This window comes from Myripristis murdjan, chromosome 20 (assembly GCF_902150065.1).
Source record: "Myripristis murdjan chromosome 20, fMyrMur1.1, whole genome shotgun sequence".
Taxonomy (NCBI): Eukaryota; Metazoa; Chordata; class Actinopteri; order Holocentriformes; family Holocentridae; genus Myripristis; species Myripristis murdjan.
Genome location: NC_043999.1, coordinates 20,424,699 through 20,447,251, shown reverse-complemented (window position 1 = coordinate 20,447,251; position 22,553 = coordinate 20,424,699). Strand labels below are relative to the sequence as shown.

The following is a 22,553-nucleotide window of genomic DNA, read 5'->3' as shown; positions in this document are numbered from 1 at the left end:
TAGATGCGAGGACAGGTTGAGATAGTTTAGGCATGTTGATATATTAACACATATGTGTGCTATATATTAATAATTTAAAAAATACTTTCAAGGGCACCCATTACTTTAAAAAATACTGCATAATTTTAGGATTCTCATATTCACAAACCTAAGTATTTTCCTAACTAGTGTATGGCATGCATTGATATTTCAATTCCAAAAAAAACAAACAAACAAACAAAAAACAGCTTTTCAACTATATTCTTATGGTGGGTAATGAAAGCCTTACAACAACGTTTCACCTTGAGACTTTATTGGAATCATCTCTAAGGTAAAAACTTGAGGACCAAGGCTGCAGAAAGCACTAACGGCCTCCCTGTGGAGGTTTAGTCATATACATGTTCATAGACAATCATTTCAAGTGAGTTCTCAAGCTTAATTTAAACACAAAAATAATTCCAGTGATAACACTCATTTTCTGTGGCATAATCAGTATTTGAGAGGCTTTAAGCAACAGACTTGCTTCAGAAATACATTTCAAAAGTGCTTTAGGTGAACGTTCAATGAAGATTTACTAAAGTGTGAAAAAGAAACCATGAGATCTATTTTGTAGGCAATTTTTCATTTTAGTAAAGATTAGCTGTTTTAAAAGTAGGTCCCACCTGTGGACTTGAGCTATTTAGCTAATGTTCACTATAATGGGTCAATACTGCCCTCGCTCAGTGTCGGTCAGGAGAATTGAGGCCACTGCAGCAGAACTGACCGAGTTGTAACATGGGCAAAAACTGTGCAACTGAACCATCCATTTTCTTATGGTAAATAAAAGCATGTCTGTTAACCCAAAATAGTATGCTTAAAAAGTTTAGAAAGAAAAAAAATAAAAGATGTGAACTACAGCTCTTGCCTGCAGTAAGCCAGCAAAGCAAACTAACTAACTAACTAACAAACAAACAAAACATTTGTCTCTACCTACTGTAGTGCAGAATAATGGCACTCTAATAGACAATGTGACTGCTTGGGGAGGGGGGAATACTTTTGGAAATAGTTGGAAACAAAGGAAATACTTTGCTAATAAAGGCACAGTGAGAATACAGCCTATGCAAGCACAAGAAACAGAATGTGCATATGCTGAAAGACTGAAAAAATCATTCTTGTTTACAGTTGTTGTGGAGTGAGATGTTCACGAAATGATCCTTTATATCTCTCAGTTCGTCCTCACTCAGCACTGAACTGTGGTAAACACTCCTGTGACAAACTGTGAGGGCGGTGAAAACATTTCTGAATGCTCTGACAGGCTGCACACACTTCACTGGTACATGACACAGTGGGTGCATTATGATGCAGTTCAGCCATTATTGTTTCTATAACACAGTGCACTGACAGAATATTTAGGTCATCATGATGTGACATAAAGTGGCAACACTTGCCAGTGTTTCATTAAAAAAACTTGCTTAGTTTTTTGTTGTTGTTTCTTTTTAACATCTGCAACTCACTTCACATTTTTTCCCAAATGTTGAAAATCCTCCCAAGACATTTTTGAATATAAAGCTAAGAGAAACAAGGTCAGTGCTGAGTCTTAGCTGTACACTAGACAGTGGCATAACATTACACACAGGGGTTTCCTTCTGCAGTTAGTGTCTTTAGGCAGACACACAGATTGATGACTTTATAAATCCCCAGAGGGAAATTAAAAAGTCATAGCAGCCAGATTCATTAAATTACAATGACTAAAGAAAGATAAATGGGGATATTGTGTGATAGTCCAGTTATGAAGAAGGTACAAGATGACAGCATAAAGTGCTGAATGATTATAATGATGACGACGATGATGATTGTCATCGTCATCGTCATCGTCATCATCATCATAAACTCTGACTCAAACATTCACCTTGGCATAGTGCAGATTAATATCTTAGGAACCTACTGACAACTGTGCATGTTAAGAAACTAAAAGAAAGATGAAGAAATTCATAACTTTATGTGCTACATTAATATGTTAATTTTAACTGACAGGCAGCAAATCTTTGTACTTGGAAAACCAAAAGCCTGAAAGAAAAACAAACAAAACCCATGATTTGGATAAATAAATACATTTCATAAACTGTATGTACACTCTCACACACAGACACACAATCTCACACGCACACACACACACGGACACACACACATAAATTCTTTGGTATTTGTAAGAAAGATTCCGGGTGAAAGTTCATTGTGGAATGCAAACTTCTCTGGGCGATGTTTACTTCTTGTTCCAGTGAATGTTTTCCACCTTCAGCAGCTGTAAAGGAATACAGATAGGGAAAGGGTGAAACTGAAGCCCCATTTACATTAAAACATAATCTCTGTCTCCATATATATTGTCTGGATAATAAGATCTGATGTCAGGACTTGCATTTACACCTTGCATGAGCATGTCCTTTTCCTTATTCAGATCGCATTTTAATACCAGGTGTAAATGGGTTCTACAAGTCCCTTTATTGTTACATTCTGATATGCAACTCTTGGATGTTTGCTAGAATACAATGACAAAACATACAGCAAGACACTTATACTTAATCAAACATTGTGCTTATATGTGCTTATATGGTGTGGTGATGAGGCCACAGCTTGAAAACTGCCTTGATAACAATCCTATATTCAGAAATAACCCACCACAGAAAGCCTTAACTGACCAATCAGAATAGAGCATTCAACATAGCTGGGTAATAAGTAAAGGATAATGTACAGAGAGCCGGTCATTATCATAAAATAAGCCCCGGTTTACCCAGTGTTTTCTTGGTTGTTGATGTTGCCACCTCCCTTGATGCTGACAGGCTGGTTGTTCTGGATGAGGTTGGCCCTGTTGACGCTGGGGTTCGCAGGAGTGGTGACGGGCTGCTGACCCGGTCGGATGGGCTTGGCTGGGGTTTAACACACAGACAGACAACAGGTGCTACATTCAGTGAAATGGCTGGGATGTCATAAAGGCAAATGAAAACACTCAGGGCCCATGGCACTACTATGTTTTCCAAAATTTTGTCATTGGTCATCGCTCAGAGAAGTTAAGTGATGGTCTCGTTGCCCAGCTCCTATAAGCAACCCCATGTCATTCTGCACATGAGGATTAGTCTTCATAATACCGCTATTGTCATGTGGAAACTGGAACTCCAGTTTTGGGGATTTTCATCATTGCTGTTGGTTAACTGTGCATCTTTACAGGGGAATGATATGTTACACCCCTGTGTGGGTGTGTGTGTCTCCACTGACCTATCTGAGCTGAGTTTCCCCTCCTGGCCATGTTTTTAGCTTTGACGGCCTCCTTGATGCGGTCCACCTCCTGCTGATAGCGCTTACGGTCCCGAGCTGCATTCTCTTTGGCCTCCTTCAGAGCCCCCTCGAGGGATATGACCCGCTCAGCCGTGGCCCTCAGGCGCTTCTCCAGTTTAGGAATCTCACAGCGAAGGTCGGCGTTGTCCCGCACCAGCTGAAGGAAGACACATACAGGTTAGGACAGCCCTAACTTTTTTTGTTTACATATGCATGCTTTTGTTATGCAAGCTCATGCGTGTCCTAATTTAATTCTCCTAGATTCAACTATAGCCATTTTAGCTGTGTTTACACATATTGTCACCTGTTTGTGGACTTTGGTGAGCTGCTCAAGGTTGTTCTCCAGGAAGGAGATCTTCTGTTTCTGGGCAGTGCTGTCTCCGGTTTCTACTGAGTCCATATCACCACTCTGCTCAGACACAACACAAAGCTTTATCACCAGGTAACACCTAACAACTGATATCAATCCATGTTTTACTTCTCTATTCATTTATCAGTTCTCCTACATCTCATTTGTTGCTTTTTTATCTATGAGAAGACACACCCTTGTGTCTATATTTAAAGAGAAGATTAAAGTGATGATTTAATGGATGTCTGGATCCAAAACCCCCACAAGCCATAGTATACCATTTGTGACTAAACAAGGCGATAAGCTGCAGAATTTGGATGGATATGGCACCAAGAGACATTATCTCTCCAATCCAGGAAAGCCTGGTTTGTCATAGCTTATCTCATCAAGCCTCAGCCTGAGGGCTGGAGAGGAGCATAACACCCAGGGTGTGAATCCCTTATTTACAGCTGCTACCTTTGAAGAATCAGATGGCCTACTTATTGCAGATATTTTTTGTCTTCCCCTGGATTCATTAAAATTTTAGCATTGTGCAAATTAAATGGGTTGCAGCTGGTGGATGAAACACATGCAGACATGCGTCTCATTCCAGGTAATGACTGTGGTTTTCTGCAAGAGGGGCTCATGAGATACTACACCACAGACGCACAAAAAAAAAAAAACAGTGACAATGACAAGATGAAGCAGCTGAGTGATGATGTCAATAATAATGTCCCATTAGCAAATAATAGCTAACAGTGGGATATGAAGGTAAAGACACAGCTTGATGTTAAACTACAACCTACCACTACGATGTGCGAGACGCTGCTGTGTCTTGAATTACTGAAACTCTATCTAATCAGCATGTTTTACCTTTTTGACTCGAGCAGCCAAGTCTTGGACAAACAGCCTCCTCAGGTTGTGGAGGGTCTGCAGCTCTTTGGCCTGCGTGACAGCACAGAAACAAACTCAGAAATATAGTGACACTAAGTGAACAGAGAAGTAAATGCACTTGTCAATAACTCACCACAGTCTCCTCTAGTCCCTTCAAGTCCTGTTTGGCCTGCTCCCTCCTGTCCTGTATCAGTCTGAAGGCACAGAAATTGATGTTACTTAGTAAAGAGCACATTCAGCAGGGAACAACTTGTAGTTTGCCGTACATATTTCCCATTGCTGACAGGATGAAGCCTTAATTTAAGTGAGGATGATGAAATATGAATCAGCTGTAGTTAATCATCATTCTGAAAAGCCTGTGCTGACACTCCCAAGTTGATTTAGCATCGACACTTACGTGAGCTCCTGCAGCTTGCGGCTCTTCTCCTGGTCGACAGTCTTGAGTTTCTCATGCTCCACCCTCAGCCTCTCCTGCTCCAGCATGATCTTCTGGTTCAGACTGGATACACAAAGCAGACAGTAAGGGTACTTTCACGCCTGGCTCGTATGGAGCAGTTATTTCGAATCCAGGAGTGTTTCCTCCCAAAGATCGGTTTGTTTGTGCGCATGTGAGCACAGCAATCACACTCAGATGCAGGACAAAACAAGCCGGCTGAGCTTGCCACTTCCTCATTGTTTCCCTCTGAATGTAACTGAGTTGTATCGGGCCAAGATATGTTGATAAGAAACATATTTATGATACATCAGAAATAAATGTAATCAGTGACAAAATCTGTTTCAATCTAATTGTAATTGAGAATTCACTTTAGCTGTATGTACGCACACACACAAACCAGATCACCAAATGTCAGGGCAGAGCTAAAGTATGTTGATGTATCATTTTATCTCTTTAATTGGAACAAAGGAAATGAATGTTACATGCGTGAAAGCACCCTAAGTGTTTGTGCTGATTTATAAGTGAAATCCATTTGAGGAGAGAAACTCAAAGTGAAAGATTGGTGGTGTGGTGTCTTACTCCTGCAGCTCAGTGATGAGTTTCTCCTTGTTGTCCAGATCGTCTCTCAGGCTGGTGATCTGCTTCTGATGGGTCTCCCTGTGAGACTGGATCTGCTTCTGCACAGCTTCCTGAAGAAAGGAAAGCACTGTTTTATTTGTGGCTCACCACAAACAAACAGTCTGTGATGTCACAGTTACATCCAGCTGGCACCAAGGAGAGATTAAACTCACTTAAAAACTAGCCCCTTGTTTTGCCACATGTTCAAAAGTAAAGGGACAGAGCAGTTGTTGGATGTACCTTGACTTCATTAGCAGACTGTATCTCATTCTCCTGCTCCATGGCATGGACTTTCCCTGGACGCAGAAACAAAATGAGTGTCAGTTCATTTCATCACTAGGTGGTGCTGGCATCCTAAGAATCCTGTTAGAGCTTTAAGAAATACACATAACAAATCATTTCTAACAGTCCTACTTTTCAGCTTGCATTAGCATTCCAAATTTTGGATTTGTAAAAGATTTATTGACATATAATCATGTCTGTCTTAGTGCTCTAGGCATGTGTTCTCAGAAAACCACTGGCAGCAGAGTAATGGTGAGTTGTGCTCACCTTGTGCGCTGATCTTGACCAGCTCGTCATGAAGAGAGTCCACATTTTCCTCCAGCTGTCTCTTCTTCTGCTCCACATTCTGAAGACACTCTGTCAGGGACTTGATCTTTGCTTCATGCTGAAGACCACGAGATGGCAAAAAAAGAAAAGGGTTGTGTTTGTATGTGTGTGTGTGTGGTGGCAGAGGTGGGGGGGTAACATGACACAAATGCACCTACAGCAATAACACTGTCACTTGTGATTAAAGCGCCCACAGTTCATAGCACATACTCCACAGCTTTCCTACACCCAGAGCAGGCAGTGCTAGACATGCCAACATGAATTCTCCATGGTGCAACATGGACTAATTTTTGAATGAGTGGTTGGTACTACACTGTAAAAATCAACTTTTAAAACTTTTAAAATCAAATTTTAATTAAGCACCACTGTCACTATAGTGAGATTAATCATGATGGCAAAGGCAACAGTGGGAAAAAAGCACAGTTACCTGGGAGATAAGCAACTGTCTGGCAGCCAGCTCCTTCTCGTTCTCATCTATTTTCTGGTCGCTCTCAGTCTGGGCGCTCTCCAGCTGCTTGCTGCGCTTCACCATGCTCTTCACCTCCGACTTCATCTTACTAATGTAGAGGCGGGCTACGGTGAACTCCTCGTCAATCAGACCACTGCTCTCTTGTTGCTGAATGGGAAGATTACAGAGGGGTAGTTCTGAAAGCTAGTTAGGTGCAAAAAGAACTATGTTTTCTGTGTCATTTTGCTCTGTATAGCCTTTGAGTAATAATTTGTACCATTCTCATATAAATGTCTGTTTTGCTAATCACTAACTTATATAACAGAGTTATTCAACCTATACCCAGTAAGCTTGTGAAAGCTTTGCTATTAAACACCCAGCCTCTGGTAGGTCTGTTCAGGCACAAAATCCCCTAGTGCACATGAAATGCATGTTTTTACATTCCAAGAAGCAGCAACAGCTTGCTTCAAACTAACAGAGTAAGAGCTGGGTAGTTAGCCATCACACAAAGAAAAGACTCAAAAACTTCTTCAACAGGAAATTGGAGGAAAAAGAGGTCACTGAACTGGATTAACGACTGACTAATTTCTTGGAAATGGTGTGCAAAAGGTATTACCAAAAATTAAAATAACAATAGAATAATGATAATAAAAAATGGAAAAAGGATGACCATAAATGGGAATCCTTTGGGGTTTGATTCCCAGTTGAGCCCCTGTGCATGCAACTGTGGGACTATAAGGCAGTTTGAACAAAAACAGCCACAAAATGGCATCTTACATGCATTACCTACTTTTCACAAGAGATAACTGAGCCTTCCATTTTGGTGTAAGATGAAGGGTAAAGTACACTGAACATGGATACCACTGACTTGAAACCTAAAACTCATATCAAAAAAAGAATTATTATAAGTAGGGCGAGGCTGAGATGGGTGACCTTGATGTCGTTGCTGCCCACAGCGATGCCAATCTCAGCCAGGTCTTTGAGCAGTGATGACATCATCTCAGTGACCCTCTTCTTCTGGTGGTTGGTCATCTCCTTTAGCTTCTGGAGTTCAGAGTCGATGGAGGCTAAGGAGCTCTGGCAGGGGCAGAAGATAAGATGAAGATAATATGACAGAGATGAGACAGCTGACAGACAATGCAGTAAATCTGTGTAGTGTATTGGCACTGGCATCATGATTTTCCAATGGATACAGACGACTAAAGCTGTAACCTGCTCACCGATTTCTGGTTAAGCTCCTCGCTGAGGGCTTCAAACTCTTTTGTCTTGTCCTCCACCTCCTGGCTCTTCTGGTCATAGTTAACAGCAAGCTCCTCCAGAGCCTGCAGCACCTCCTTCACCTCTTCCTTAGAGGCTTCGTTCTCTGCCAGCAGACGGTTTAGCTCCGTTTGCAGGTTGTCGTGGTCCCGGCGTGAGGAGGCGAGGAGCTACAGCAGAGGATGAGGAGCAGAGAAGATAGGAAGGTGATGTTCAGTGTAATGAGAACAAAAGGCGACATGCAGTGATGCTTTCAACCTGTAATAGGGAAAAATCTTGCTATGTGTGTGTTCTCTAACGATAGTGAACCAAATCATATTTCTGCAAAAAGAGCAAAAAATAACTGACAAGATATCCACAAAGTACATTTCTGTGTTACTACGGCCCTCGGGTGTTTAATGCATTTCCCTGAGCTTGCTGTGGGTGAGCTAACAGCCTGACCTCTCCTGCAGGGGCGCCTGTTGGTCTGCTAACTGCCATCAAACTGAGCCTGTGCTAACAGGAAGTGCTGGAGGGCTGAGGGACAGCAGGGGGGGCTCACCTCCTCTTGGTCCAACATCTGCTGCTTGAGCTTCTCCACTAGCTGAGACTGCTGGTTGATCTCATCATCCTGGAGAAGGGGTAGAGTAGTAAGAAAGAGCAAGAGAGAAATTGGCATTGATGAATGCAGTGAATGTTTCCTTGATTTGTGCTATGGCAGGGTGCCTTAAAAAAACCCATAGCACCCAAGTCTTGATTTGGAAATGCTAAAATAAATCAATAAAATACATTTGTAAAACGCAGGGTAAAATACAGTGTTTCCACAGAAACCAGTGCAATGTTGAACACAGCATCGACCATGACCTCTGCTGGCCAATAAGTGGCACTGCAAAAAATTAGAAAATCATTTTGGGAGCATCATATTCAGTGTGCTTCAGCCATATACAGCAGTTACAAGTTAAGTTAATTCTAATACCGTATGAGACGGGTAACTTGTGCAAATGCTGGTAGTAAGGTGAGTTTTAAACATCAGATAAACAACTTGTTTTTTTCATGCCACTGCAATCCATGCTTTCTTTCCTCTACATTTACTGGTTGCCCTTATTAGCCTCAAACCAAGTTGAAAGTTCAAAGGCTCTTATTTACCTTGCATTTTGAACAAAAATGTCAGACACAAAACAGCCATGGTATTTTTGGTATCAGAGCCAAACTGAGGTCCTGCAACCACTGACACTGTTTCCCACCTCTGACTTCCACCTCATGGCTCCAAGACTCAACTGAGGACAAATATGTACAGATCTGTTTGTATTGTGATTGTCTGCTGTGAATTAAAAGGGGACATAGACAAAAAATGCCGTGCACCTTTTTCAAGTTGTATCTAAGCTGCTTATATAAGCATTCTGTGAATGAGATGAAGAGAGGACGGCATGCTATTAAGTATGTGATCAGCTAATCCTAACCCTAACCCTTCGGTGTGAACCACAGTGATTTCACACTGTCCAATCACAAGCAAACTAGGTCTTGTAAACAAGCCAAAAGCATGGGTTCACAAGAGGTTCCTTTAGTGGACACACTTAAGACATTGTTGCATGATAAACGTTTCAATGCTTTTTGTTGTAATTCATCTTCACCAGTTTTCATACTGGTTACAAATTCATGAAGAAATACCTAATATGAGCATCCGTCATTTTGGGGTTGCATCCTGTAGTTAATATGTTTTCACAGAGGCTTGTGATTGTGGGCGTCTTGTGGGCAGTTATTTGTTAACACCTGAGAACAAATGACATTGTTCTCACCTTCTCAAATGAGCCAAAGTAAAGGAGCAAACACTCTAAAGTTCAAATATATACATTACAACAAAAAAATTCAGACTTTTTGGAGGATGTCAAAGGTTGACAATATAACAGTGACTAAACCACAGTGTGAACAGTTAATGTCTCTTCACCTTGTCATCCAACTCTTTGTAGAGCTTGGCTATCTCTGCCTCACACTTCTCTTTCTCAGCGTCAGTGAGTTTGACCCCAGGGAGGGTGCTGTGGGTAGGAGTGGGCGCTGCCTTGTCATTGTTGGGCGTACTGTCAAGGGCCTGGACCTCTGCTTTGGCCTTCTCCTTGTCGAACTGTTCCTCTACTGGTACATTCTCTCCTGCAGGGGGCAACAGAGATAGAGACCGGCTCAGAGACACCCACACAACCTGGAACTGAATTTTCTGAAACCCCTCCCTTTAGATAAATCAGCAAGACATTCTCTACAGATATAGATGATGTCATTCTGCCAAAATTAACATGACCGAGTGAATTTCTCCTACAAATGGTACTGTCTTGAAGGAAGGGGCAACTCCTGACCTCATATTGGCTTATCTGTATCAACCTGGGAACATTACAATACAGGCTAAATAATAGACATGCTGGAAAACTAATCACAAACCCTGAAATCTAAAATTATATCTTGATCATGCAAAACCTCTGAACTGGAGAACCATGGCAACATTCTTCATCTCATGGCCAGTATGGATCTTTAAAACAAGGGATTCTTTCTTTATTTTCCTTGCAACAAGCCAACCATATCCTGTTAAAGCCCAAAATAGGACCAGTGTGATTCAGCCCTAATGAAACATGACAAAACTTGCCAGATGCAACTTTTCAAGCGTGACAGACCAAGCAAGTTGTCTTTCCAAAGACATTTCCAAACCTGCACAGGAACCTTTCAGGGCATCAGGGTATGTTCGGCTGACAGAGATAAAATCATTGAAATGGCAAATTCAAGTGTGAGATGTTTCATCGGTGTTGCTAGTATGTGCGTTTCTCACCATTCCTCCAGCGGTTGAGCTCGTTCTCAAGCCAGGTGATTGTGTTCTTCAAAGTCTTGTTCTTCTCCTTCTCCTTCTCACATTTCTTCTTCCACTGCTCTGCTGTCAGCTCCACATTCATACTCACTTGGTTCTTGATGGTCTTTGCTCTAGTGGAAGAGCAAGGTGACAAAAACAGAGAAATATGTCTATTATGGCCATACTGACAGCAGCTGTTTTTCAAAGACAGTTAACGGAGCTTACGCTAATATTTTTCCCCCCACCACTTTCACTAAGAGGCAAGGTTAAGTCATTTAGTCTGTTCTGAGACACTTTACCCCTCACCAGTTTACAGTACTTGAAAAAAATATCTACAAATCATTATCCACAATCCATCTACTATATCTACTTAATTAAAAGGCTGTAAAGCAATTTTTCAGTTCTCAAACAATGTCTCCATGTACTTGATCTTTGTATGGATGGAAATACCAACCAAAAATTTTCACTTTCACTTTCACAGTGTTTTCTCTGATTTATATTTTTTTATTGTAGCTGGTTAGCTGTAGTTTTGCAAAAGTGCTGCTGGATTTCTAGAGAATCCAATTGTTTTTCTAAAACTCAAACTGCTGTAGTACTAGATATGTGGATACGTTTGAGTGTGTGTGTACTGCATGTGTGTCTACCTTTGTCCAAACAGGAGAGTGGACCTGGTCTCGGCTTCGTTGAACTCTGAGGGTGAGCAGCAGATGACCATGGTGGTCCGGCAGTTCCCTCCCAGGGAGTCCTGCAGGATCCTAGTCATCTTACTGTCTCGGTACGGCACGTAGGCCTGACACAGGGAGGGTGGTACAGTTAGTCCAGAATCTTATGGTATGGATTGTGTGTCTGCTGTAAAACCCGATTCAGGGTCTTTAATATTTCCAGGTTTCATTTTTACGGCTGCAGCATTAATTTGTCACAGTATTATGCAGGATTCCTACACATTTTAGATTTTGAAATGCTGTACTTCAAGATCTTATTTTAGACAAAACACATTTTTCTCTAATTATGTTGTATATCTTACTATATAATCTGATAACCTTTGATTAATAATCCTCAATCATATGCAAAGTCTCTGCAAAGGGCAAGCACTGTGCAATGTGAAGTTTTCAGGCTTTTTACAAACCAAACACATTTTGATTCTTTTAAAGCAATGGAAATTTTCTGAATCATTTAATCACATAATTCCATACCTTTCCATTATTTCCAGACCTTTCTGAAAACCCTAATTATACTCCTTTTCAATCTAGGATCTGTGCTCTCCTGTTATTTGACATGACAGTTGAACACATGAAAACAGCATGGGACCAACCACCCTTGAAACTTGTGAGAACATGAATATAGACACAATTTGGCAATATTTTGCATTGCTGGTTCCCACTCTATAAACACACTGTCCTATATCTCAGCTTGCTCTCCCTCCCTGTATTACAATTAATCTTAGGAGGTCGGTGGCATCTCACCGTCCCCTCTGCCAGAGCGGAAATGACGTTTCCAAGTGATGACAGGGACTTGTTGATCATTTTTGCTTCATCCAGCACGGTGCCTTCTGCTCCAGTTTTTCCCACCTGCACACAGACACACACACACACACACACACACACACACACAAACAAACACACAGTTTCAATAAGAATAAGCCAGAGCCGTAATTGTGATCATGATAACCCTAAAACCAGATCACAGCATTTGAAATAATGCCATTATGTAACAGGATTACACTACACAACTGATATCTGATCAGAGTGTGGTAATAGCTATCCAAAAACAGTCAAATAACAACAAAGAAAATGTAAGGAGGTAAATATTCAATTAATAACAAGGTTAGGAAAAAAGCTTAGAAAAAGAAGGTTGACAAAGCATGTTCTTGGCTTTTCTGGAGCTTAGTGCTTTCCTCGGCTTATCAACAGTCTACATTGATGGAGAGATTATTGGGGCATCCTGCAGCAGAGGTGCTAATCAAATTATGTTATCAAAACTATTAATACAGTGAAAGGCTAACTGTGCTTGTGGTGGTAAGTTTGAGTAATTATTTTTAAAAGGCTTAGATAACTACAAAAAGCTGCAGAAACAGAGAAACTAGGGGGAAGTCAGAGAGACAGATGGAGGAAGTGTGAGAGAGTTGCATACTTTTTCACTCCCAGCCAGATCAACGAGGTAGAGCTTTCCGGTGAGTTTTTGTTCAGTCTGAGCATTTTCCTGCTTGATGTTGATGAGGAAGATGCTGTGACTTCTGGAACTGTGCTCATTCATGTCTGTCATGCACATGTGCACATAACACAGATACACACACATGCATATGCACACACATACACAGACAATTAGCCATTGCGCTAATCACAAAAATAACATGACACTGAGAAGTGTGCACTAACATCAATGAAATTTCACTTCTTTCCTTAGTAAGAGCATAAAGTTAATCAATGACAACTTATTAAATTGTATTTTCCTGAACAATGGCAACATGGTTTCCTGTCTCAAACATTTTTTACAAAATGAGATACAAACAAGTGTTGTGAAAGCCAAGATACTGCTTAATGAGTACAGTTTAAAGTCCTGCCAAATTAAAAAAAAAAAAAAAAAAAAAAAAAAAAAAAAACACTAAGCAGCATCACGGGAACGTTATGGAGCCAGTGTGCAAGCAGGCAAAAAGAACTACATCTATTTTTACTTTATTACCGCAAAATTCATCCTTGGTGGGGAGGGGCCATTAGCCCCAGCAAAGGCCCGCTGCCTCGCCTGTTAAGCACAAACAGCTCCATGGCTGATGTGAACCTGGATATAGTCAGGAGACCCACTGAGGTTGAACCCGTGAGAGGCAGCAGCACTGAAGGCGCTCAGTGTAGGAACTCACTTGTGACAGCCACGATTCTGTTGTTTTTGCCCTCGTCTATGGCGTCCAAGACCTCCTCAGGACTGCACACAAAACGCTCAGTACACCCCTGAGGATACACACACATCACAAGGAACCACCATTTTCAATCGGCCCACGGCAGCCTGGATTTACAAAGGGACAATTATCTGAGGGAGAAAACCATACTGAATAAGGTCAATGCTTTCAAAGCCTGAGACATTTACAGGGAGAGTGTTTTCTTCGTATTTATATAACAGTCTTCCTTATATTCACTCTCTGTGTGGAAATTTATGGTGAAATTGGTAATGTAATATGAAAAATGTCTTATGTTCCAACAGGCATGCTGAATATCTTGTGACTGTTTTTTATCGTGCTAAACATCAAGTTTTTCACAAGATCAATATGACTTGTGACACTGTTTCAGTGTTTTAATTTATCATGCACCTCACCTTGACATAGGGCACCCTATTTTTATCCTCTTTTACTGAAAGGTTGGTCTTTGATACTGTGGGAATGAATGAATGAATGAATAAATAAACAAACAAACAAACAAACAAACAAACAAATAAATAATCGAGTTGATGAGAAATATGTCTCTTCTTATGACCAAGTCCACAAAGGTAGGTTCTCTATTACTGACATTTGATTCTGGATGAAACGTAATGTTTGAGGCTGAATTATGATCTGCTGCATTTGGAATGACCTGTGCTTGAGAAAACTGAAGGACAATAACAAGCCACATGAAAAATCAATACATACCATCCAACAGGTCCCTGATTTTGTCCAAATAGATCTCAAAGTATGAAACCTGCAAAGTGGAAGTCTCTAATTAGACTTTGCCTACATTATGATTTGTGTTCCTTGCCATTTAAAGGCAATTAATGATTTACATACTTTGATATGAAACTCCAGGTTCTCATCCATGGAAAAAATGTGGTTGAAGATGTCTTGAACAATTCTAGGAGTGATCCCCATCATATCTGGGTCATGGAGTTTCCCCTTTATAAGACAAAATATATATATATTTTAAAAAGGATTCTGTACACAAGCTAGCACAGAATGTTTGCTTCCTTATTGATTGTAATTTTATGCTTTAGAAAGTACAATATTATATATTTCTACCTCCATAGTGTGCGTTTTGCCAGATGATGTCTGCCCATAAGCAAATATTGTCCCATTATAGCCCTCCAGGACATCTGTATACAGACAAAGACAAGGCAACGTGTGAGAACATTTCCACTGGTCGCCATTAACAAAGCTGTATGTGCAGTCAGTGAGACCACATCTACAATCTGCTTACCTCTGACAATCTTCTGAGCGGCAGCATTGTAGAATTGCTCCTGAGTGGTATTGGACTGAAACACACCGTCAAAGTAGTATGGCTTACCCTGTGATGAAGAAGGACAAGAAGGGAAACACTGAACATCAAATCAAATGCTGGAAAGACATGTTAACCTTCCCAACATTAAGCCTTACAGTGGCAATTGGCCTACACAAACTGCCATGTCACAAGCCAGGCTTCATGCTCTGTTAGGAGTTTACCTGAAGGGCTGGACCATTCACAACATGGTCCAGTATGTCTATCATCATCTTACAAACGCAGGAGAAAGGACAAAAGCCAGGTCACTGAGCTCTGAACAGTACAGGATAAGGTTTTAAGGTGAGCTATCTTGCTTCAGCAGTTCAGATAGTCAGCTTGTAACAAACTGACAGTTACAAGCCTGGCCAAGAGGTCCTGTCTCTGTATTTTTCAAAGGCGAGTCATTAGAGATGCACTTCAGACAATTTATTTGCCAAAAGACAGAATCAATCAATCAAAAATGGGGTGTCAGCTGAATCAGACACCCCATTCTCATTTTATTTGGAAACCAAAATGTTGACACAGAATTATCCATTGACTGATTAGAGAACATAAAGTTAGCTATTTTACGTCTTTCTTCTTCTGTGTGCTCGAACCATAAAGACAAGTAGACATGTCTACTCCAGAAGATCAGTTATTAAAGTGAATAAACCTGCACACTTATCGACATGGAAAGCATTTCATTTGTAGACAGTGCAATTCAGGCCTTCATTAGGTTTACACTCGAGAAGATCAGACACCGGTGCAGGTTGTTTTTTCCATAAGAAGTTTTATCTCTCAGGCTCAGCTGATTCACACAACACTGTCTAGTGCAGACTCCCAAATTGCATTTGGACAGAGCAAGTGCATAAAATCCTAGCAAAAATCCACCCAAGGTGCATCAAAGATCCAGTCATCCAAACCAGTACCAGAGATACATGTGGCCACAATGACAACAGTCCACACATTGCAACTACATAAACTGAAATACACTTTCCCACCAGAATGTGCATCCAAATCAAACAAATGGCAGCTAGGCTAACATAGGCTACAATGTCTACAAATCACTGAATGCGTTTGGGCCAAAATATACAGTATCTCTGACACGCTTATATGAACCTTCAAGGATCCTTACATTTACAACAAGCTTTCTGTAAATGCACAATGAATGCACAATGAATGAAATAGGAGGGTTTCGTTTCTTAAATATGCCTCCTGTGGTAATTGTGGTGTGTGGCAGCCTATCAGCTGTTGAGGCTGAGGGCAAAAGGAAAACAAGGGCTCTGACGGAAGCGTCTTCCAATATATCTATTAAATTTGCAGCCTCCCTGTCTTCCTGTTGTATTTGCTATACTCTACTTCGGCCACAACTGCTGAAAATGAATGAATATTAATGCTGATGTGAGTGTGCTCAGTGTGAAAAAAAAAAAACCCCACAAACTCTTATCTGAGCATTCACACAGCCATCACATAACCAGAAAGCAGATACATATCTGATTTAGGACGACATATGACAGTGGCCCAAATCACAATTTTTTTTTTTTTTTTTTTTTTTTTTTGGGCTGTTCCCAATGGCATAAAAAATCAGATCTGTGTCACATTTGAGAACAAAAAAATCAGATTTAGGCCACATTTTACTGACTGTCTGAATGTAGCCTTGTTAATACCGTGTCCTACAGTGGGGATCGTTTGATAACCAGCTTAATGATGACAGTAAAGATACATATTCCTCTCTTTACATCTTATCCTTGGAATTATGAGTGTATGAAATGAGACAGACACAGGGACTTGTAATAAAAAGCCAAATCTGGGCAAAGAAAATTTCTAAAACTTACTGGCTACAACGATTAAAAGATATACCTCCTCTAGTTGACATAGTTTAAGCACCACACCTGCCTACACCAAAAATGTCCTAGCTATGAAAGAAAACTGCTTACAGCATTCAGACATGTGCATGTTAAAAACTAAATAAATGTCACCAGTCAAGAGGGAGGGCCTCTGACAGGGAGGTCTATATGACTAGGGACTGAGTTTATATTTTTTTATATTGTAAGGAAATAACAATACATCATATGATCTGTTCTAATGGTGGTGTAGACAACAGAGATGTGCTTCATTCACCCTTTTGGGTATGGAGCAACTGGCTATCAGCAGGCTTATGTCTGGAAGTCAGTATTTCTGGATAAAGCTCCCATTCATTCTTCTAATTTTCAATGGGTACAAACAACTGGGGGCATTAATAATTTTCCAAGGGGTAACATTAGCTTAAACCCTTTACTCTCTGTTATTTCCATGCAGCAGCTCTTGCCACTTATGACCATTTGTGGTCACCCGTGAACTAAGCAGGCTATAATAAAGAAGGTATTATGTGTCTTGGGAAGTGTCTGGCCATAATGAATGACCAACAACCTTTTTCTGGGTTCACACAGCTGTTCCCACAAAAAAAAAAAAAAAAAAAAAAAAGTTGTGGGAACGGCAGGCAAGCTGGGACTAAATACAACAAGCAGTAATAGTAATAAAGTAATATTGACTGATTAGCTATTTGTATGCCGAATTGAAAAGCGCCTTCAAGTTATTTAGAAAACGTTAAAAAAAAAAAAAAAAAAAGTTGAAGTTACATTATTTGTATCCTATTTGTCAATGAGCAAAGCATCATAAAACTGACAGATTTTTGCACTGAGTTTGGTGCCACTCTGTCTCGGGGCTACTGTATGGTTACACCCAGCGAATACGTCCGGTGATGTTACTCATACATTATTCAATATATATTTAAATTTTAGAAAATTAGGTATTACTAAATGTTAACTGATTAAACTGGCTGGAAAGTTATTCTTCCTCCAATGAGGATGAGTCTGAAAAAGTAGCCTACCTGGACAGAGGTTAGCGGCACAGGTTAGCCTATCAATAATTCAAACTTTAAGTAACGGTTCTGCAGTAACAGGTGTGTGTTCATGGTTATTTAAAACTACGACAAGAAGAATTAAGGACCGAAATATGCGCTTTACATCTCAGCTGAAAACAACCGGGTGACCATTTAGGTTTTTTTTTTTTTTTTTAACTGAGTGAAAGGTGCGGGTTAGTAAGTAACAAGTGGACCTCAACATACCGCGATCTGCACACAGTCTTCCCCCGAAAACCTGGGGATGTACTTGTCTCCTCGGGCCTGCTCCGAGCGGTTCAGCGGCCTGAAGCGGCACATCACCTTGATAGCAGTGGACTCCTCCGGGTCCGCCATGGTGGCCGCTGCGGATGGATGGACGAGCCGGTCCGGCCGTCCACACCTTGACAGCTACAGACACAAAGACGAGCCGCAGGGAGGCAAACGACGAGGCGCTGCTGCTGCTGCTTCAAGTGACCCGAGAAAAAAAAATGTATTGGAATAGTCCTAAAAAATATCAGCAATGTCAAAAAAAATATTTCTCATTAAAAGTTGTTAAAGTCATGTTGGTGCACCTGCGGCACTGGCCGGCTTTAAACTCCACTGTGACAGCGCCTCTGATGTCCAGCTGGGTCAAGTTGCAGATCAAACCGGAAAACAAGCGATTTGTCTTCAAAATAATGTACAAATATAGGCGTGTGCCGAGGAACAAGCCAACTAATCAAGCTCATAAATAAATTTAGCAGTGAAATAGATATGCCTGCTGAAATGAGTAAATTGCACCGTGTTGAAAGGTATTTTCTAATAGTTCCTTAGGTTGAGGCTCACTCAAAATCCGTCACAACCCCGTCTGCCTGCAATAGCCTGGTTTACTTTGAAAACTGTGACCGGACGTTTTTACTTTTTATTCTAGGAGGCTTCACACCGGTTCGTGAGGCAGGGTGGGGTGACGTCACACCGCCGACAGGCGCAAGAACCACCCGAATGATGATCAGCAAAGATATGAGGAAGATATAGTAGCCATAGACGGTGAGGATGAGGTAATTTGCAGTGCAGTGTCCCTCATGCACAGAGGACAGAAGTGAATGGATGAATGAAATGAGCCTCTCCAGGTTCAGCTGGTCAGAAATCTATGTGTATATGGTGGATATAAAGCTGAAACACTGACTCCAACTGTGGTTCACAAACCCAAATAAAACTGAATCGTTCCAAGAAAAAGAAAAAAAAAGTAAAGTCAGTGTTAAATTTCCAGTTAGTGAATCTTGAAACAAACTGATTCTCTGCTGAGCCAAAGACTCACACTCTTGTTTGATATGCTGCTAGAATCTGAGCCAGTAGACTACCTACAAAAACTATAATTTTAACTGATTTAAGGACAGCTTTCTGTACTCCACCCGAGCCTGGATTGATTGAGAGGGAAAAAAGGCAAAACTCGCTGTTTTTATTTCTTCCTTTGTTCAGCTGATTTCAGTCCATGAATCTGATTTCTGGAAAAACTGGCAGGCCTTTTTTTGTTTCTATAAGCTTTATTTGACAAAGCTCATCTTGTACCTTCAACAACATGGTACTTAACTGATAAGGTACAACTTGCTGTTTTGTAACAAAATATAAATGCCCTTCAGTTTTCTTGCCTCATCCTCGAACGATGAGAAGAAAACCAGAGCACCAAATGCCTTGAGGCAAACTCTACAACCTTAGAATTCCCCTTTCCTTCCTGATGACTGAAACTCAATAAAGCTCTGAAATGAGAGTGTGTATTGGTTGATTTGCCTTTTTAATAATGAGTTTCACCCCTTTTACAAACCACGTCTGCATTTCTTTATTAATCTTTGTCCCCTCAGGGCTGAATGACAAATAATATCTGGAATAAAAATCCTAGTTTTCACCTGGATTCACCTGGTCAGTCTAGTTCATGGAAAGTGTTTCTGATGGTTGGCTCAGTGCAGTGCTCCATTACAGTGTACTAGAGAGCAGACAGAGGGGAAGGCGAGGACTGAAATATTAATCATTTTCCACTACATCAGACCACAGTCACCTCTTTTTCCATTGTGGTTAGAATCAAAAACGCTTTATGTGCCAGCCGATAAATACACTGGAACTGTACTGTGGCATTTGTGCAAAGAGATCAGTTGCTATGTGATAGAACACAATTGTTTCTTTATTAGCATGCATGATGGATGATGTGATTTTTCTTTTCTTCTTAGTACACGATTTGCTTGCTTAGTGATGGGACATGATGGTAAAAATCTTCACATGATAATTTCTGAGGTCATGCTCTTGTTTTGTACACTTATGAAAATGCCTTGAGCATTACTTTGGCCCTTTTTGTCTGCCTTTTTTTTTTGCTGGTCAAGTTGTAAGGTCAAAGATAAACTGAAATTTCAAAAGATAAATTATTATTATTAGTTGTAGTAAATGTTAATATGGTGAGAAAATGGTGTCTGTTATTTCCGTAGGGATATGCTGGAGAGCATGGCTGAAGGCATGGCCTCCATTTCCAAAGTGAGGAGGACAGAGTGTTTAGGAGTGAGATTTTTAACATCAAAATGAATCAAAAGCTTTGTGTTGCTTTTATTGTGTGTATACACACCCTTTGAAAAATGAGCATATTCACATGATTTCTTCAAAAATATATTCATCATTAAATTATGAAAAAAATAACAATGAGTACTGTAAAATTAAATATATATTCAGAGTAATTATAATATCCTTGTATTTTTCAAAACAAATTTTTCAGGATTTTTTAAAAATATGTTTTCTTATAGTTTTGCAAACTTATTAGCTGGTATTCTGGCCATTTTCTTGGAATTTTTACTAGTTTCTTGTTAATTTTGAGGTCAATTTCTTCTAATTTGCTTATCACCTTTTCCCCCATGGTTTTAAAAGGAATTAATTGAATTTGCTCGGGTTTCATAAGAGTTAAACGCTTATGAAAGATGTCTGGAAGCAAAAAAAAAAAAAAAAAAAAAAAAGATACAGCAGGGATGGAATGGGATGGCGAACTCCTGGCATTTTATAGGAGGAGTAAAGTGTGGGGGTCAGAGGAGAGAGGTTTCAGAAGTGAGGGGGACTTGCGGCCCACATGCCCTGTGTCTGTTACGCCCCTGCAGGCCAGTGAGATGTAAGAAGCTCTATTGTGAAGAGTCTGATGAGGCTTTGCTCTTAATTCACCAGTGTGAAGGAAACCATGGGAAATCATGTCCAAGTTGTTATGTTGTAAAACATCTCTTTAATAGACTCTCTAAGGTGGAGAAACAGCATAAATATGAAATAGAAGGGGGATACATCCAATATTAATAGCATCTGCTTAATCAACATTTTTATACCCAGTGCCTATACACTTTTTGTACTGGCTTTGAGGGTTCATACTGCTTTCTGCAGCTGTGAGCTCTGCTTCCTCATGGTGACTGAGATCTGCAGCTGGGCTCTGGCTGATTACATACTCATTTATACTCATACTCATTAGCTGATAGCAAGCACTGAGGCTGTCACTCTGCACCAAGAGCAGACGTGTGATAATTGATACCTTTTGCTCTGTTAAACTATCTCTAGTGCCACCTTGTGGTCTTTTTAAATGCCTGCAGACACTCCCTCTACTGCCAAGGTGACTTTATTCCCATTGTAGATGGCATGATGACGTAGGACATGAGGATCAGCTCCAGAGTAACATCCCAGGAGCCGGCAGGGATTCAGTGTCTTGCTCAATTTCATTTCAATTTTATTGCTCCCATTTTCACTTCACCAACATGCAGCCCCAACTTTTATTGTTTTATTATGGGCTTGAGCATCATTTCAGTGACAGTGAATACTTGTAAAGGTATTTACTCAGTGGCCACTTTGTCAGGTCCACTTGTACAATCTAATGCAGTTCAGTGCAACAGCACCACTAACTATTAGCTCAATGCCAAACATACAATTGAATGAGCACCTCTATTACTGTGACGAAAAGAAAACCTGAGCATTATAGGCAACAGGGAAGGAAACTTTATGGCAGAGCGGTTGTATTGGATTGTAGGTCTACCTTATAAAGCGGCTAAGTGTATATTACAATCTGCTACAGTACACTTAGAGCTCATACACAACAGTAGACTGCATTGCGCCAAATGTTTTGAGCTCCTGTCTGTTAAAATCAGGGTTTAATGACACACAAAAAATCTCTCCAAACATCCTTATAACAAGTTTGATTAAATCCACTTTAATCAAGCCCAGGTCTGATTCTGACTAAACAAGGAGAAAAATCAGTTTTTCCTGTCTCTATGGGAATAGGGCTTGTGTTCATGTGTTCAGTGAAATGAACTTAATTTGTTTTGCTTTATTTATTATTTTATTTTTCATTTTGTTTAGTGGATACATATCACACACCATATATATTAATACAAACCTGGTGTATAAAATATCAGGCACATTTGCTCTTTTCATTAAAGTGATCACTGAAACACAGGTGAAAGCCATTATCCCTTAATTATTAAGTATAAAAGAGGAGATATGGATGAAGCGATGAATGGAAGGATTTTAAAGCTGTGAGTCAGCCGATGTGTGGATGGTGCAAAAGGCGCTGTAAGTAAAAGATGCCCCGAATACATTCAGTGTATCTAAACAACTTCCACCGATATAAAGTTTCACAACAGGCAATTTAACATTAAATAGCAGGTAAACATAGGTTTTACTATGACAACAATTAAGGTCTGGCTCCTTTACAGTGTGCCAGCAAGAACAATTACACCTACACTGAACAGCAGCCTCATTAACATAATTAGAAACACCTGTGTTTGCCCTGTGAAACCGGTCAGAATGACTG

At 40.4% G+C, this 22,553-nt stretch overlaps 1 protein-coding gene across 1 annotated transcript; it reads right to left on the bottom strand.

The window, feature by feature from the left end:
- Positions 1–378: 378 nt before the first annotated feature.
- Positions 379–18,112, bottom strand: LOC115378775 (kinesin-1 heavy chain). Its single transcript, XM_030079266.1, has 26 exons — positions 17,984–18,112; positions 14,839–14,926; positions 14,661–14,734; positions 14,433–14,537; positions 14,298–14,346; positions 13,988–14,043; positions 13,539–13,626; positions 12,815–12,939; positions 12,148–12,252; positions 11,329–11,474; positions 10,667–10,815; positions 9,803–10,002; positions 8,420–8,488; positions 7,842–8,048; positions 7,555–7,698; positions 6,601–6,789; positions 6,114–6,231; positions 5,805–5,860; positions 5,526–5,635; positions 4,908–5,009; positions 4,644–4,704; positions 4,490–4,561; positions 3,593–3,697; positions 3,229–3,445; positions 2,747–2,882; positions 379–2,260 (listed from the first exon to the last, which is right to left on the bottom strand). Exons 1-26 carry the CDS (start codon positions 18,110–18,112, stop codon positions 2,254–2,256), a joined length of 2,907 nt encoding a protein of 968 aa, XP_029935126.1. The 3' UTR covers positions 379–2,253.
- Positions 18,113–22,553: the final 4,441 nt, after the last annotated feature.

Coding starts and splice junctions, on each gene's coding strand:
- LOC115378775 (XM_030079266.1), bottom strand. CDS start 18,112: ATGGCGGACCCGGAGGAGTCCACTGCTATCAAGGTGATGTGCCGCTTC. Junction 10,816..11,328: donor ACTCTCCTGTTTGGACAAAG/GTAGACACACAT, acceptor CTCTTCCACTAG/AGCAAAGACCATCAAGAACC. Junction 3,446..3,592: donor TCACCAAAGTCCACAAACAG/GTGACAATATGT, acceptor GTCTTCCTTCAG/CTGGTGCGGGACAACGCCGA.